This window comes from Rattus rattus, chromosome 9 (genome assembly GCF_011064425.1).
Source record: "Rattus rattus isolate New Zealand chromosome 9, Rrattus_CSIRO_v1, whole genome shotgun sequence".
Lineage (NCBI taxonomy): Eukaryota > Metazoa > Chordata > Mammalia > Rodentia > Muridae > Rattus > Rattus rattus.
In genome coordinates this window covers 16,892,116-16,906,939 of record NC_046162.1, presented here as the reverse complement: position 1 = coordinate 16,906,939, position 14,824 = coordinate 16,892,116, and the positions used below count along the sequence as shown (strand labels likewise).

Below are 14,824 nucleotides of genomic sequence, written 5' to 3'. Positions count from 1 at the left end.
CTAGAGGGCATTCCAGGAGGCTGTAAAGCAATTAACCAAAAGTCATAAAAAGGGATTCAAGGATTTATTATAGGCACAAGGACAGAAGACAACACATTGACTGTGTTTATCTATACAAAATTTCAATAATACCTTAGTCACAAAAATTATGGTTTTTAACTTTCTTTTTTTTTTAAGATTTATTTATTTTATGTATGTGAGTACACTGTCACTATCTTCAGACACAGCAGAAGAGGGCATCGGATCTCATTACAGATGGTTGTGAGCCACCATGTGGTTGCTGGGAATTGAACTCAGGACCTCTGGAAGAGCAGTCAGTGCTCTTAACCTCTGAGTCATCTCTCCAGCCCTGTTTTTTTTTTTTTGGATGTAATAAGCAAAGGCAAGGTTTATTACGGAGATCTATTACGGGGATCTCCAGGCCCACACGTATCCTGCGCGCAGGAGACAGAGGTGTCGACCGGTTTTTAACTTTCAATGAACCTGTTGAGCTTGTGACAATGAATGTTTAGCCAGATAATCACTCTTAATGGATATGCACGTAAACATTCTCGTTGCATACTTTTTATTCAATTTATGATTTGAATTTATGTTTGAAATTCTAGTGAACTTTGTTAAAAAAGAAAAAAAAAGATGCTTGGAAAAACCACGTGATCTATTTTTCTAAAAAGACCAGGGAAGACTACATTGCATAGCTTTTGGAGTAAAAGAATTGGGAAGAAAGCAATTGGGAGCAAGGGCATTATTATGTCAGAGCAGGAGGAGAGAGCAAAATTAGAAGGAGAATGCAAAGTAGAATAATTTAGAACTTATAAGGCAACTTAAACAATTAAGAGAGCAATGTGCAGAATGAAGAGGGAAAGAGGAAAAGAAGAAGTTGCAGAAGGAGCAGGCAGGCTTCTCCTTACCATGGGGAGAAGGTACTTTTTTTTCTTTTTTTTTTTTTAAGATTTTTTTTATATGAATGCACTGTACCTGTCTTCAGACACACCAGAAGAGGGCATCAGATCCCATTACAGATGGTTGTGAGCCACCATGTGGTTGCTGGGAATTGAACTCAGGACCTCTTAGAAGAGCAGTCACTGCTCTTACCCACTGAGCCATCTCTCCAGCCTGAACAGGTACTTTCTTAACAACAAGGCAGGCTTTAGTCTTAAAGAGAAAAATCTTTCTTCTTACAGACTTGGGTTTAATTCACTTAGCATTAAAAGGGCAGAAGCTTTTTTTCTCTCTCTATGCAATAAAGATTGGAGCTCATCTTTCATCCAGAATGAGTGAGTTTTTTCTGCACTGGTGTTTGGTCTTTTGCTCCCTATGCATATGTAAGTATGAATGTGTGTGTGTGTAAGTATGTAATTGTGAGAATGTATGCAAGTTAGGCCACACTGCTTGAATGGAGATGTATAAATATGTATGCATGAGTCTACATATGAATTTATGCAAGTTTATCCATTTTTATTTGTATAAAAGTTTTTCTTTCTGCAAGTGTGACCAAGTCTTGCCCCCGTTGACACTCTTCCCACTCAGAGAACCACAAGAAAGAAGTGTCTGGACTCCCTCCCCACCTCCCAGAAGTTTGATCTTCTTGTCTGTATCAAGTGCTAGGATTACAGGGGCGTAACACTGCACTTAGCTTTTCTCCCTTAACTCTTACCAAAACTGTAGACATGATGGTGAGCTTTCTGTAATACAAGCTTTGGTTGGGCTGTTTTAAATGTTAGTCACATAGAGGACCAGATCCTAAGACAAAGATTCCAAAGACTCCAGCAGCAGGTGTTGGACCAGACTGAGACATCTACACAAACTTCAGGGATGGAAGGCTGTGAGAGGGGCAGAGCTTAGGGATAGGAGTGTCTATATAAGACCTGTTGGCTTTTGGATTGCTGGGGGTTACCAAGCAGTGAAGTTTATACATAGAGAGGTACTTGAGCAGTTGACTGTTAACCCAAGACTGTAGGCTGGTGAGGTGGCTCAGCAGGTTAAGGTGTGTCATACATTACAACTGCTGTGCTGAAACACTTGACACAAGCAAGCTGAGGAGGAAAGGGCTTATTCAGCTTAAGCTTCCAAATCATTGTTCATTATCAAAGGACATCAGGACAGGAACTTAAGTAGGGCAGGAGCCTGGAGGCAGGAGCTGATGCAGAGCCCATGGAGGAGTGCTGTTTACTGGCTTATTCCTTATGGCTTGCTCAGCCTGCGTTCTTATAGAACCCAGAACCACTAGCCCAGGAGCGCCACCACCCACAATAGGCTTGGCCCCTCTCTGCCAACCACTAATTAAGAAAATGCCCCACAAGCTTACCTACACCCTTTCTCCCTCCCTCCCTCTCCCTCTCCCTCTCCCTCTCTCTCTCTCTCTCTCTCTCTCTCTCTCTCTCTCTCTCTCTCTTTCCTTCTCTCTCTCTTTCTTTCTATCTATCCATTTTTCTATCTATAATCCATTTGGTTTTAGACAAGGCTTTTTTGTTACTGGAACTCACTCTATAGACCAGGTTGGCCTTGAACTTATAGAGATTCACCTGCCCCTGCCTTCCAAGTACTGGGATTAAAGGCAAGCAACAATACCACCCTGTGTGGATGTCTTTTTCTCAGTTGATGGTCCTTTTTCTTTGATGACTCTAGCCATGTCAGGTTGACATAAAGTAGCCACCACAAGGCGTGTGTCGCCAAGCCTGATGAGTTCCATCTCCCAAATCTATATAAACACGGAAGGAGAAAACCTACTCCTATAAGTTGTTAACCAACCTCCAACACACATGCTGTAACATGCATTGCATCCAACAATGTGCACTCACAATAAACAGATTCATAAATACATAAATGCAAAAATTATTTCCAACCAGCTTCTTTGCAATTAAGTTGAAGCTATCTGGGACTGGAGAGACGGCTCAGTGGCTGAGAGCAGTGGCTGCTCTTCCAGAGGATTTGGGTTTGGTCCCCAAAACCAACATGGGGTTCACAACCATCTGTGACTCTGGGTGCGCAACTCCCTCTTTTGGCCTCCAAGGGAACTGAACACACATGGTGCACTGACCCAAAGGCTGGTAAAACAGTCACACACAGTCATACAATGTAAAACATTACACTGGGGCTGGAGAGATGGCTCAGTGGTTAAGAGTGGTGACTGCTTTTCCAGAGGTTCTGAGTTCCATTCCCAGCTCACTATGGTAGATCCAATGCCCTCTTCTAGTGTGTCTGAAGACAGCAACAATGTACTCATATAAATATATCTTTTTTAAAAAAAACATTAAATCGGGGATATCTCAGACTTGTTTTCTGGCAGGGCTGAGAACGGAGTCTGACGTCACAGACTAAATGCGTACACTACCCTTGAGCTATTGTCAGAGCTCAGGTGATGCTCTTCCATTCCCTAGCTCTCTTATACCCATCTCTGGGACTCCAGGCTTCTCTTAACCACACCCATTGCACTTGATCTTTCTGACGTGTTTCCCGACACTGACTTGGTGAGACCCAAGGTTTGTATGTCCCAGGGCTCTACAGATGTTCTCTATGGCTGCGCCTACTGGTCAGCTCTTCCCAGCCTATCATAGATGGACAGGCACGGATGGCAGTGTGTAGACAGGGACAGATGGCAGTGTGCTGGTACAGCTGCAGACCAAAGACATGCTCGCTCTTCTTGGTGATGCTGCTGTACGGCTTATCCATACAGGCCTTAGCCCCAAAGCACTCACTTCAGCTATCCGAGTTCCAGATGGTCTCTGCTGTCTTTTGCCCTCTTCCTCCTGAGGTCCTCCACTTCTCACTTGCCTTCAAGACAGCACTGTGCTTTGTGTCAACTCCCGGCCAGAGTCATCTGAGAGTTGAGAATCTCGATTGAGAAGATGCCTCCATAAGATTGGCTTTTAGGCAGACCTGTAGGGCATTTCCCCCTTTTTTCTAGACAGGTTTTCTTTCTGTAGCCCACTCTGTAGACCAGGCTGGCCTTGAACTCAGAGATCCACCTACCTATGCCTCCAAAGTGCTGGAATTAAAGGCATGAACCACAACTGCCTGCCAGGCATTTTCTTAATTAGCGATTGACCGGGAGGGCCCAGACCACTGTGGGTGGTGCTAGCCTTGGGCTGTGCTATAAGAACACTAAGAACACAGGCTGAGGAAGCCACAGAGAACAAGCCAGTAAGCAGTACTCCTTCACGGGTTCCGCATCAGCTCCTCAGCTCCTGCCTCTAGCTTCGTGCCCTGCTTGAGTTCCCGACTTAGCTTCTCTCAGTAGATTGTGACTCAGGATTTGTAAGTCACATAAGCCTTTCCTTCCCAAGCCGCTTTTACTTTCCGTGCTTCACGCAGCAATAGTGACCCTAGGACAGACGTTGGTTCCAGGCTAAAACCAGGATCTAGAGTCAACCTTGCCTTCCTTGTTTTTCTCAGCTACTTGGCCACAACGAAGTACAAACGACTAACACGGCATCCCGTTGTTCTGAGGAAACGTCGCAGGGTCATGGGATTCTCCCATCCTGAGGTGTGTGGTCGCACAACCTTTAATTCCAGACGTGGATTTCCATGAGTTCAAGAAGAGCCTGGTCTACACAGTGAGTTCTAGGACAGGCAGGGCTGTGTAGAGAGAGTTTCTCCAAAGTAACTTAAAGCAAACAAAACAAGACAAAGCAACCCCCAAACCCAAGTACCCGAGGAAGAAGCCACTGTTCGTGTTCCATTTCACAGACAGGACTAAAACAGACAAAGTCAGAGTAGGCACCTCCACCTGCAGTCTAGGAAATCAAGAGAGATCTATCCCTACACAGCCCAGCCGTCTTCCCTGGAGGCTGCCTGCCTCTTCCGAGCTGCTAAGCTTGAGGGATGCCCAGCCACAACAGAAAATGAGTCCATTAAGTGTATGCACGACAGTGTTCCAGCTTGTTCTCCTTCCTTCCTTCCTTCCTTCCCTTCCTTTCTTTCCCTTCCTTCCTTACTTCTTCCTTCCTTCCCTCCCTCCTTTCTTTCTTTTTTCTTTTTTCCTTCCTTCCTCCTTCCTTTTACTGGGCACGTGTGTACACATCGACACATGTGGCACAGTGTGCACGTGGAGGTGAATGGACAACCTGACAGAGTCCTCTCCATCACGTGGGTTCTGGAGCCTGATCTCCCGTTTGCCCAGCTCCTTGGCAGGCACCATTACCTGTTGAGCCATCTTGCTGGCCTCCTTGATCCTTTTGAAAGTCTCATGAAGTTCAGCCTGGCTTCCAATCTATTAGGCAGTTGAGGACAGCCTTGAACTTCTGATCTTTTTCCTCTAAGTGACAGGATTACAAGCGAAGTTCACGTGGTGCTGGGGATCTAATCCAAGGCCTTGAACATTGTGGGTAACCTCCCAACTTGGCTACGTTCCCAGCCCCCCGCGGTTTGCACATGTGGAAAAAAATGGGAATAGTGAGGTTATTTCTTTGTAATCACTCTGTGAATAAGCCAGGGAAGGTGTATTCTGTGTCTGGTGGGGCCTAACATTGAATACCTCCCTCCCCAATCTATTAAGAAAGAGCCACACGGATAAGAAACTGTTGACATACGGCCACATGCGTGTAGGCTGAGCACACAGCATCTACTCTCAAGTGCCAAGAATACAGGAGCAGTGAGGTCTGCTTCCACTGGGGAAGGTCATGGTTCCAAGGGCAAGGACCCTAGGTCCTTATGGGCTCCTAACCCTCTGGGATATGAGTCCCCATTAAATGCTTTTTAAAAAATGTCATCTATGGTGTTTGGTCACAGTAATAGGAAAGTAAGACATCTGGGATACTAAGAATAGGTGAAAGAACTCAGTGGTGCGGAACAACTGCCAGTCCTGTGGCTTTCCTCCTAGGCCCCTGCAGTCAGCTGGGCCCTGACCTTTGCTTGGCAGCAGGCCCTGGGGAGGAGGGCGGGGCTGGTTGCTAAGGTTTCAGGTGGTGAGGATCCGGAAGCAGGAAGCAGTGTGAGTTCCCAGGACCTACCTGGCTTCGGGGAGAGGGTGCCACTAGAGGCAGGTGGGGGCACTAGAAGCAGCCTTGCTAGGGAGAGAGGAGGTAAGGAGATGGTGGGTGGGTTGGGGCTGCCCAGGTCAGGGTCAGTGTTGGGGCTAAAGGTCTAGGGGAAGGAGGGGAGACAAGCAGGTCTGGGGAGGAGGTGGGGGAGAAAGGAACTGGGGAAGGGAGAGGTTGCTGGGTCTGGAGTAGAAGGAATGGGGGGACAGGAAGAGGCTGGAGGGCTTACTGTGCAGAAGGCTGAGGAAAACAGGAGGGGTCAGGGGTCCTCTCAGGGTAGGGCCGGACTGTATGGCCTGAGAGAGGCCTGGACTGAGGTGGCCCTTTGGGGGCTGGGGCAGGTAGCTGAGATGGGACTTTCTGCTGATGAACTGAAGCAGGGGCTCGAGGCCACCGCGGAGGAAGTACTGGGAAGGCTGAGGAGCCAGCAGCTGTTCCAGTCTGAATGGGACATCGCTGCCTTCGTGGTCTTTCTCACATTCGTGGGTGAGTGCGGCTCCTGATCCAAGGCCCTACCCTGGTGTTGGGGCGGGGCCCACATCTGGATGCCTCTGTCTGGTCTCCAGGCACTGTGGTGTTGTTGCTGTTCCTGGTTGTTGTTCACTGCTGCTGTTGCTGCTGTTGCACCTCCCCCAGGCCCCGGAAGGTGAGCCCCGGGAAGGTGAGCCTGGGAAGATGAACCTAGGAAGGGGAGGGTACCCCTCGGAGAGGAGAGTTCCCATTGGAAGGGACGGGCAGGGCAGGGTCTTATGAGAGGGTTGAGGCAGAGCTCTGGTGTGTTGCTGTGTTGCCTACCTACCGGGGCTCTTTTGTTTCTCTTGCAGGAAAAGCCCAAGGGTGTGGATAACCTGGCCCTGGAACCTTAACGCTAGCTTGCCCTTGGCATGGGTCCTGCTGGATGACAGTAACAGAGTCAATGTTTGCCAAAGCCTGAGTCTGGGTTCTGTTCTAACCCTGCCAGGGGCACTGCGGTGGCTCACCACGGTGCACCTGTGCTTCCCTCTCTTTTACACTCCGAGCTTCCTCTACCCCACGGGGCCACCCTGCAGCCTGGGCACAGACTGTGATACCAGCGTTCAAGAGGCTGAGGCAGGAGGATTATAAACTCCCTCAAAGGCCTTGACATGGTATTAGAGTTGGGAAGATGAGGCCATGGGAACACAGGAGACTATGGATCACCAGGGACCTTCGACGCAGTCTCCCCTAGGTAGGGAGACAGACAGACAACAGGGCTCCAGTCTAAATCTGATTTTTATTTCTCAGAGATGGGTTGGGGGGGGTGTCACAGAACAAATGGTCCCAGTACTGCATCCTATTTACAGGGAGGCTTCTTCCCCCAGCCCGGGCCCCACTTTCCCCCTTCACCTTACAGCTGAGTTCTAACTTCCCATCTCTCGCTCTCTAATGGGTGGGAGAGAGGAGAGGCCTGGGCTTGGTCCCACCCTTAGTCCAAAGGTTCCCAGAGTATTCAGGAAGGCAGTTTTAGGAGCATGGCCACACCTCAGCTCACCTTCTTGACTGCCCCCTCAACTAAAAAAACCAAGCCAGCTCCCCTTTCTCCAGGTGTAGCTCACATTCATTTCCATCAGCGTCACAGGGTAGCGAGGAGACTGGGGGGTGTCTGACAGTGACAGGTATCTCAGGGGTATGTGTTGGGGGGAGGGACTACAAGTCAGGGCTACCCCCTGGGACGAGGATTCAGGCAGGGGCTTGCTCAGAAGGGCCTGGAGCTCCAGTAGCTGGAAAACACAGAGATCTGTGGAGGATGGGGATCTGGTCAACGACAGGTTCGGTAGGAGGGCCAAGGGGATGCTATCCCCACTAGAAGCTAAGTGAGATGCTGAGGTTACAGGAGGGGACTGTGTCTGAGAACTGTTGCCAGGTGATTGGTATGTATGACATACTGAGCTTTACAACTTGGGGGCACTTAGGAAGTGTGAGGAGTCCCCGGAACGGCCCTGCTCCCCTGCCCCACAGGCCCTGGACACACCTTATCCTTGAGCTGCTGGCAGAGCTGCAGTGAGACGGTGAAGTACACTAGGGCATCGTTGAGCCAGGGGATCACACATTCTACCTTGTGTACGTGGCTCACCTCGAGGCGCTGCGAGCCCCATTCACTGAGGGAGGATAAGAGGTGGATCCCTGAGTGTAGGCCTGGACCCAGACCCCAAGAGCAGGGGCTCTAGCACCCCTTCCTCTGTACTTACAACATTGCCCCTGGGCTGTGGAGCACTGCACCTCCGGCGGGTCGGAAGTTCTAGGCAGAAGCAGCGGAGTCCGTGAGGTCTAGGGGGAGGGTCCTCGGTGGGTGCTGGGGTGGGGGCGGGCGAGGAGGGGGGAGGACTGTACCTTGGTGGAGGTGGGCTGCAGAGTGTGCAGCTGGTACACAGTGAGGCACAGCTTGTTGAGGTTGATGTAGACGTTGACCAGCAGGTCAGAGGGTAGGGTGGGGGCAAACATCCGCTGGAGGAGGCAGGAGGGATTAGGCTCTCTCCAACTTTAGGCTGCACTGCTACATGGGATGGAAGTCCAGGGGAGGGGAGTAGCCCAGTCCTATCCCCAGGTGCTTTTCCATAGGCTGGGGTGCCAGGGGCTCCCCATAATCTCTATGTGCTGGCTGCTAGGTTGGAAGCCACCAATTGTAAACTGGGTTAACATATTGGGGGGTAGGATGTAGGCCAAGAACACAACCCAAAAATCTGCCTGGCTGGACCTCTCAGTACAGACTTCTTCTTGGGGTAGGGGCTGTGTGAGGTACTGACCGTGAGGCCGCTGGCGGCAATCTCTGGCAGGGTGAGGGTGGCTGGGGTAGTGAGCCGGTTTCTGGCTCTCGTCAGTTGCAGCATAACGGCATCCATGAGCTGGGAAGGGGCAGGTGGCCACTGCTACTTGGGTAGTAGCAGTTGCGGTCCCCCATGTCCCAGCCCCTAGCATCAACAAGCAACATCTGTAGCTTCTGTTCTTGCCAGGTGACCACGGTTCCTGGGTCTAAACTCTGCAACCCAGCAGATGCTGTGATCCAGGCCATAGGCTAATATATACGGCCAGACCTGTGAGTAATGACTAGGGAAGGAGCAGCTTCTCGAGAAGCCTGGGGATATAGAGCTGGCAGTGTTCAGGGTAAGGATGCTAAGACGGGAAGAGTACCTTGAGGACTTCCGCTCCTGTCTTGAACTGGTAGCTCTCATCCCGGTTTGCCAGGAGATAAATAGCTTGGCTCACGTGGTTCCTGGCATCCTGAATCTGGAAACAGCCCCCATCACCCACATAACCAAAGTCTGTCAGTTCTAGGGAAGCCACATTTCTGGGTCTTCAGCCTGATCCCAGAACGTGGGGGCCTCACTGGAGAGGCTGACGTCCCAAGAGGAGGTGGTGCCATCTGTGGTCTTGATAGCCTCCAAAGCTGAAGTGTTTGAACCTGGGTGGCCAGGTCCTGCACAATCATGGCAGCCAAGGCTCTTGGCCCTATATAGTCACTGCTCAAAAGACAAGCCCTAGGGGTTGGGGATTTGGCTCAGTGGTAGAGCACTTGCCTAGGAAGTGCAAGGCCCTGGGTTCGGTCCCCAGCTCTGAAAAAAAGAACCAAAAAAAAAAAAAAAAAAAAAAAAAAAGACAAGCCCTAGTATACCCATAAGGCAGTAAGTATGCAGAGCTCAAGGGAGGAAACAAGGGTGCCCAGGGAGAAGCAAGGAGGGGAGACCTGTGAACCAGCTTCAGGTGATGTGTGTCACATGTGTACGGGTAGGTAGGAGGCTTGTACATGACTGAAGGTACATGGGAAGCCCCTGTTGAGTGACATTCAAAGGGACCTTCAGCTGTCCTCACATGGCCAAAGTCACAATGTGGAGCAGGCTCTGGTGTCCCAAGGCACCTCCACCCCAATTCTGCCACGTTCGCTGTGGTCACAAAGTCCTAGACTTCTCCAGGGAGGCCTTAGTTGGGGCCTGAGCCCAGGTTGGGCAGTGGAGCGTACCTGCTGTAGCTTCCACTGCTTGTCCTCCCGGAAGGCGAAGTGCAACAACTGGTTGTTCCGAGGCATCTTCAAGTTCACATCCTATGAGCCACCAATGCAGCAGATAGGTGGCTGAGGCCCCAGGCACCTCAGCCAACCGGTTGGGAGATAAACAGGAACATCAAGAAACAGGCACTCCGATCCAGGAAGAACCACAAAGCAGTGAGAGAGGTAAGAAGCTGAGAAAGGGGAGTGGTGTAGACTGAACCATGGAGAGGGACCCCCACCCCCACCCCTGCACCCCATGTCTTAGCTCAGAGGGTGGCCGGTTCAACTCTGATGTGGGGCCAGCCTGCCTAGGCTTCCAATGTTAGTATTTCACAGGGTCCGGATGCCTTCTTGTCCCTCCCTGAATCTATAAGCCTAGCTCACGTTACAGATATACAAGGAAGCAGGTCAGAGAAGACAAGGCTCAGACCCAGGGTCACACAGCTAACTGGTGACAGAGCTGAGATAAGCCATAAGCAGGACTGTTGGGGGACAGGGCCCTGGGGGACTCACCGCTTGGCTGAGGGCATCCCCTTGCAGAGTCAGCACCCCTTTCACCTGGTCTGTGCTGTAACACACAGGAGTCAGAGGGGTGCCTGCTACTGCTTCCTCCCCGTGCAGGCTGCCCCACAGTGCCATGGGCCTTTCCTCCCCGAAGGCGTACATCCCCTTCCAAAGGCGCCTGCTCAACCCAGCTCACCCACAGCTGCCCAGGATGAAGTTCTCCTGCTTGGCAGGACCCTCGGTGCTAGGGCCGGGGAGAGTGAAGCGAAGAGAGGCCTCCTGTGGAAGACAGGGCAGTTACAATAACTCACCTCAGTCTGGCCAGTGTTCCATTCCAAGGCCAGATTAGCCCGGGAAGGGACAAGGTGGGCAGGCCTAATCTGGCTCCTCTGTGTTTTCCCTACCAAGCCTCCAGGATTCTGTGGGTTCAGACCTGTTTATTCCAGTCCTGAGTGTATCAGAGCAGCCAGGTGGGAACACAGAACAGAGTCACAGTACCTAGCTAACTGGAGTGCTGTGATATGTATTGGGAGCAGAGTCGCAGAATCACGCAATCAGTCATCGTAACACGCTTTCTCCTACATCACTGCCCTAGGCGTTTTGTGAGATACGTTTATTTCCACAACAGCTTCGTGAGCCTGGTTAGTGTAAGGAAACAGACTCAGAAATCTGGGGAATTTGGCTGAGATTACTTCAGAGCTCAGATTATCAGTTTTTGTTTTGAGACTGTTTTGTTTGAGACAGTGTTATGCTGGCTTCTAACCTATGAACCTCTAGCACTCTTTGGAGTGCTGAAATTACAAGCTTTCACCACCACCCTGCTTGCTCGCAGGTGAAATGTCATTTTCAAAGATTGTCCATACTCAAGACCTGGTCTAAGACCTCGCTGCGCACACACACTGCTTGTGTAATCACACGCCACCAAGCCTGCGTCTGGACTGTACTCTCAGAAGTGGTTATCTGAACTGGCTACGCTCAGCAGTTGCCGTTGCGCGATTCGCGGACCCGGTGGATAGGAAGGATGGCAGGCCGGGCGGGACCGGCCGGTGAGTTACCTTAAGGATGTCCTGTAGCTGTCTCAGCACGGCGTGCACCTCAGCGTGCAGCAACCAGCGAAACTCCTCCTCCTGCGGACAGCGCGGCGTCAAACCTATCCGGTCCCCGCCGCCCCGCTGGCCGCCCGCCCGCCGTCGCCCTCCGCCCGCCGTCCGCGCCCCACCAGTACTGCCCGCTCCGCGGCGCTCGCAGCCATCGCGGTCGCCATGGTCCGGGCCGAGAGCGCTGTCTCTGAGGTCTGTAGTCAGGAGCTCGGCGCGCAGCGCCCGCCCCCTTTCCTCCTCCTCCCGTGACCGATTCCAAGCCGGCACAAACTCCGCCCCTAAGCCGGCCACGCCTCAAGCCAAGGGCTGCAGCTTCCAGTCCTGGCTGGTGGGTGGCTGGGCCGACAGGCCACGCTTCGCCTTCTATCCGCTCGCCTTAACTCGTTCTTCAGCAGGGGCGGGGCGCTTTGGCCACCAACCTAGCTTTACTGCGCACTGATTGGTTGGCGGAGCCGTCCATCACCAAGTTGCCTTGTCTTTTACAGATCTGCCGGGTTGCACTGGGAAACTATCAGCTGGGTTGGCTCCTACCTAGATCCTAAAGCATTTGGGCACTGCTATGGTACCAAGAAATGTTTTATTTATTTTTTTTCTTGCAGTAGCTTTGTTAATTGCACAAAATCATGTTTTGTTTTTGCCATTTAAACATTATCACACAATCCTATTCTGAAAGACAAATGTTCATTAAAAACAAAGTGAAAATAAAAATTCACAACCTTAATCACCTAGATTTGTCATTTAAAGGAAAAGAGGGAGTAGGGGCTTTCTTACAAGCATTTTCACAATGTCACATTTTCTCCATAAAAGGAAAGGATTTCAAAATGAAAGGTGAAATAGCTTAAACAGAAATAGTCATAAAAAGGAACTTTACAGAATTGTCAACAATATTAAGACAACATTGACTAACCGGTTTCCTTACAGCATCTTCCCCACCCCCAACCCCCAGGACCAAGCCAGGCCGTGTCCAGACAGAAGCTGTTCAGCATCCCAGTGAATGAGCAATTGTGCTGAACTCCACAAGCATTCCCTGCTCCATGCCCATGTCCTGAGATCCTCATCCCAGGTGGAGAAGTCGAATCGTGGCTTTGGAAATCCAAACTCATGAGGAGGAAGGCTTCCTCAGGTGATTCCTCTCATGTGACATTCTAAGCCTCTCTGGTCCCCTCTTCAAGGAGAAACGCTAGGGCCTGGCAGAGCACTGGATCCACCTCTGAGTAGTAGTTAGGTTAGAACAAGGCCCCAGTTCAAGACTGTCCCAACAAACCCAGGACTTGGAACCACTGATACTGGCAGAAGTGAGGTTCCTCATCAAAAGCGGATGGGACAGAAATATTATCTCCATGGAAGGAAAAGGGGAGGAGGGGCATGCAGGGGACCTGTGTAGAGCAGGCTTAACAGGTAGCCCAGCTCAATAGACTGCCATAACGGAAACAGGAAGGAGCTACCCCCATACTCCACTGCTTAAGACCCCTTCCCATGGGCTGGAATGCAAATCCAAATAAAACCTGCGGAACAGGCTCCGGTCACAGAGACAACAGCCAGCCAGGGAGCTGAAGCCTGTGGACTCTGCTCCCCCTGAAGGTGTCTATGTGGTCATGCCGGTCTTTCTTCAGTTCAGAGGCATTCTGGGAGCTGCTGCATAATGGTAGTGTCTACAAGAAATCGTCCTCAGCTGGAGGTCCACAGAGCCTCCTCAGGGAATCTGCTGGTTCATGATGGCTGAGGGGCCTCTCCTTTCAGGGGTCCAATGGGGGCCAGGGGCCCTCTGCTGGTCTGTCCTGGGAAACTTGAGAGAAGGCTTCCTGTGCTCCCTGCCAATTCTAGTCCCTCTAGTCTCTTGACTAGAAGGGGGCCGAGATAAGACAAGCTTGCAAGAACAGCCAGGCAGCAGTTTCTAGGCAGCTTCTATCCTGGGTGTGTGTGTGTGTGTCTGTGTGTGTGTGTGTGTGTGTGTGACAGAGACAGAGACCACAAGAGAAACAGAGAGAGAATACACAGCCTCCTGTTCCAGGGCCAATCAGTGCCCAGCTCAAGAGCTTCTTCACAGCCACCTGTGGAGATAGATCCTCTCATCCCTGGCCAGAACCTCAGGGAGGGAGGAAGAGTGCTGCTGTGTACTGTGCTGATGCAAGTCTCAAAGTCTGTATAAAAGGAAATGGAGACAGGTGACTGGTCCAGAGCTAAGTCCCAGAACCCTGACCCCACACTGGGAAGGGAGGTCAGAGGGAAGATGGGAGGGTAGATGGGCAGGCAAGGCTTAGTGTATGTAGGCTCGGTACACGGCAGACATGTCATTGTCAGACTGGTCCAGTGCCTTGGCTCTTTTGTATACCTGGAAAAAAAAAAGGTAGAGGTTGGTTTCTAGCTGCAGTGGAGGAGCCCTGATTCCTGGAGGCATTTTCAGATGCTTCTAGCCTGGTGCTTTGCAGGCAGGCCCTGGAGCTTGAGTTATGTGGGTATGAATGCTGGTTTAATGTGGGGCGAATGCTTCTGCCACAGCCCCGTCTGAAGAAGGAACCGTGACAACCCTTATGGCTTTACTGAGAGGATTACGTTTACTCAGCGAAGTGCTCAGTGCTATTAGGAGTCATGGTGGCAGCCCTCGATGCAGCTTTCTGAGGATGTTTTATTATCCCCAGGATCACTGTGCCCTACTTTCTTTTTTTTTTTTTTTTGGTTCTTTTTTTCCGTAGCTGGGGACCGAACCCAGGGCCTTGCGCTTCCTAGGCAAGTGCTCTACCACTGAGCTAAATCCCCAACCCCTGTGCCCTACTTTCTTAAAAATGGCTGGCACCTCCCAGCCAGCTTTCCAAAGGCTCCTTTGAGCTCCTCACCAAGACAGCGGCTGGGCCCTTTGATGTACCAGCTACCTGTTTTATTAACCTTAGAGCCTACATACACTACTTTATTAACTTTTGTTTTATTCAGTTTTAAATTCACTATTTCCTGTGTCCGTTTGCCTCCTGCATGTTTGTCTGTGCACTACCATCTGGCTGCCTGATGTTCTCAGAGGTCAGAAGAGCAAAGGGTTTGGATCTCCGGAACTAGACTTACAGATGGGTGGGATGTGAGTTGCCATGGGAGTGCTGGAATTTGAACCTGGGCCCTTGAGAAAAGCAGCTGGTTCTCTTAAACCCTGAGCCATCAGCCTCAGTGTTTGGGTTTTGTTGTTGAGACAGGGCTTTCCTTACAGCCTGTAGGTTACACTGTAATGATCTTAGGCGTGTTCTCCCTTTTATCTT

The 14,824-nt window shown here is 50.8% G+C and overlaps 3 protein-coding genes across 7 annotated transcripts in view; 1 reads left to right on the top strand and 2 right to left on the bottom strand.

Moving 5' to 3' along the window:
- The first annotated feature begins 5,910 nt into the window (after window positions 1–5,910).
- On the top strand, window positions 5,911–6,912 carry Smim22 (small integral membrane protein 22). Of its 2 annotated transcripts, none has more exons than XM_032912558.1 (4): window positions 5,911–6,020; window positions 6,320–6,464; window positions 6,545–6,624; window positions 6,803–6,912. In XM_032912558.1, the coding sequence occupies exons 2-4, from the start codon at window positions 6,329–6,331 to the stop codon at window positions 6,842–6,844; spliced, it is 258 nt and encodes an 85-aa protein (XP_032768449.1). In that variant the 5' UTR covers window positions 5,911–6,020; window positions 6,320–6,328; the 3' UTR covers window positions 6,845–6,912. The 2 variants fall into 2 exon arrangements, with proteins under 2 accessions (XP_032768449.1, XP_032768448.1); XM_032912557.1 differs by having other exon boundaries at window positions 6,545–6,639; window positions 6,803–6,906.
- Window positions 6,913–7,211: 299 nt separating this feature from the next.
- Window positions 7,212–11,997, bottom strand: Rogdi (rogdi atypical leucine zipper). The gene is made up of 11 exons (XM_032912556.1): window positions 11,702–11,997; window positions 11,538–11,609; window positions 10,679–10,761; window positions 10,492–10,546; window positions 9,952–10,032; window positions 9,126–9,221; window positions 8,741–8,839; window positions 8,328–8,441; window positions 8,186–8,235; window positions 7,969–8,095; window positions 7,212–7,734 (listed from the first exon to the last, which is right to left on the bottom strand). The coding sequence occupies exons 1-11, from the start codon at window positions 11,744–11,746 to the stop codon at window positions 7,693–7,695; spliced, it is 864 nt and encodes a 287-aa protein (XP_032768447.1). The 5' UTR covers window positions 11,747–11,997; the 3' UTR covers window positions 7,212–7,692.
- Window positions 11,998–12,140: 143 nt separating this feature from the next.
- Glyr1 (glyoxylate reductase 1 homolog) overlaps window positions 12,141–14,824 on the bottom strand; it is a 35,641-nt gene continuing 32,957 nt past the window's right edge. For all 4 annotated transcript variants that reach the window (XM_032912555.1, XM_032912554.1, XM_032912552.1 and 1 more), the window contains one exon: window positions 12,141–13,914. In XM_032912555.1, coding sequence (XP_032768446.1) covers window positions 13,840–13,914 — 75 coding nt within the window. In that variant the 3' untranslated portion in view covers window positions 12,141–13,839. The remainder of the gene's footprint in view (window positions 13,915–14,824) is intronic.

Excerpts from the sequence above, each read along its gene's own strand:
- Smim22 (XM_032912557.1), top strand. The coding sequence starts at position 6,329 with ATGGGACTTTCTGCTGATGAACTGAAGCAGGGGCTCGAGGCCACCGCG. Across the intron at positions 6,465-6,544 it reads GGTCTTTCTCACATTCGTGG|GCACTGTGGTGTTGTTGCTG; the intron begins GTGAGTGCGGCT and ends TCTGGTCTCCAG. Across the intron at positions 6,640-6,802 it reads GGAAGGTGAGCCCCGGGAAG|GAAAAGCCCAAGGGTGTGGA; the intron begins GTGAGCCTGGGA and ends TTTCTCTTGCAG.
- Rogdi (XM_032912556.1), bottom strand. The coding sequence starts at position 11,746 with ATGGCGACCGCGATGGCTGCGAGCGCCGCGGAGCGGGCAGTACTG. Across the intron at positions 11,610-11,701 it reads CCGCGGAGCGGGCAGTACTG|GAGGAGGAGTTTCGCTGGTT; the intron begins GTGGGGCGCGGA and ends CGCTGTCCGCAG. Across the intron at positions 8,442-8,740 it reads TTGCCGCCAGCGGCCTCACG|CGGATGTTTGCCCCCACCCT; the intron begins GTCAGTACCTCA and ends TGCCTCCTCCAG.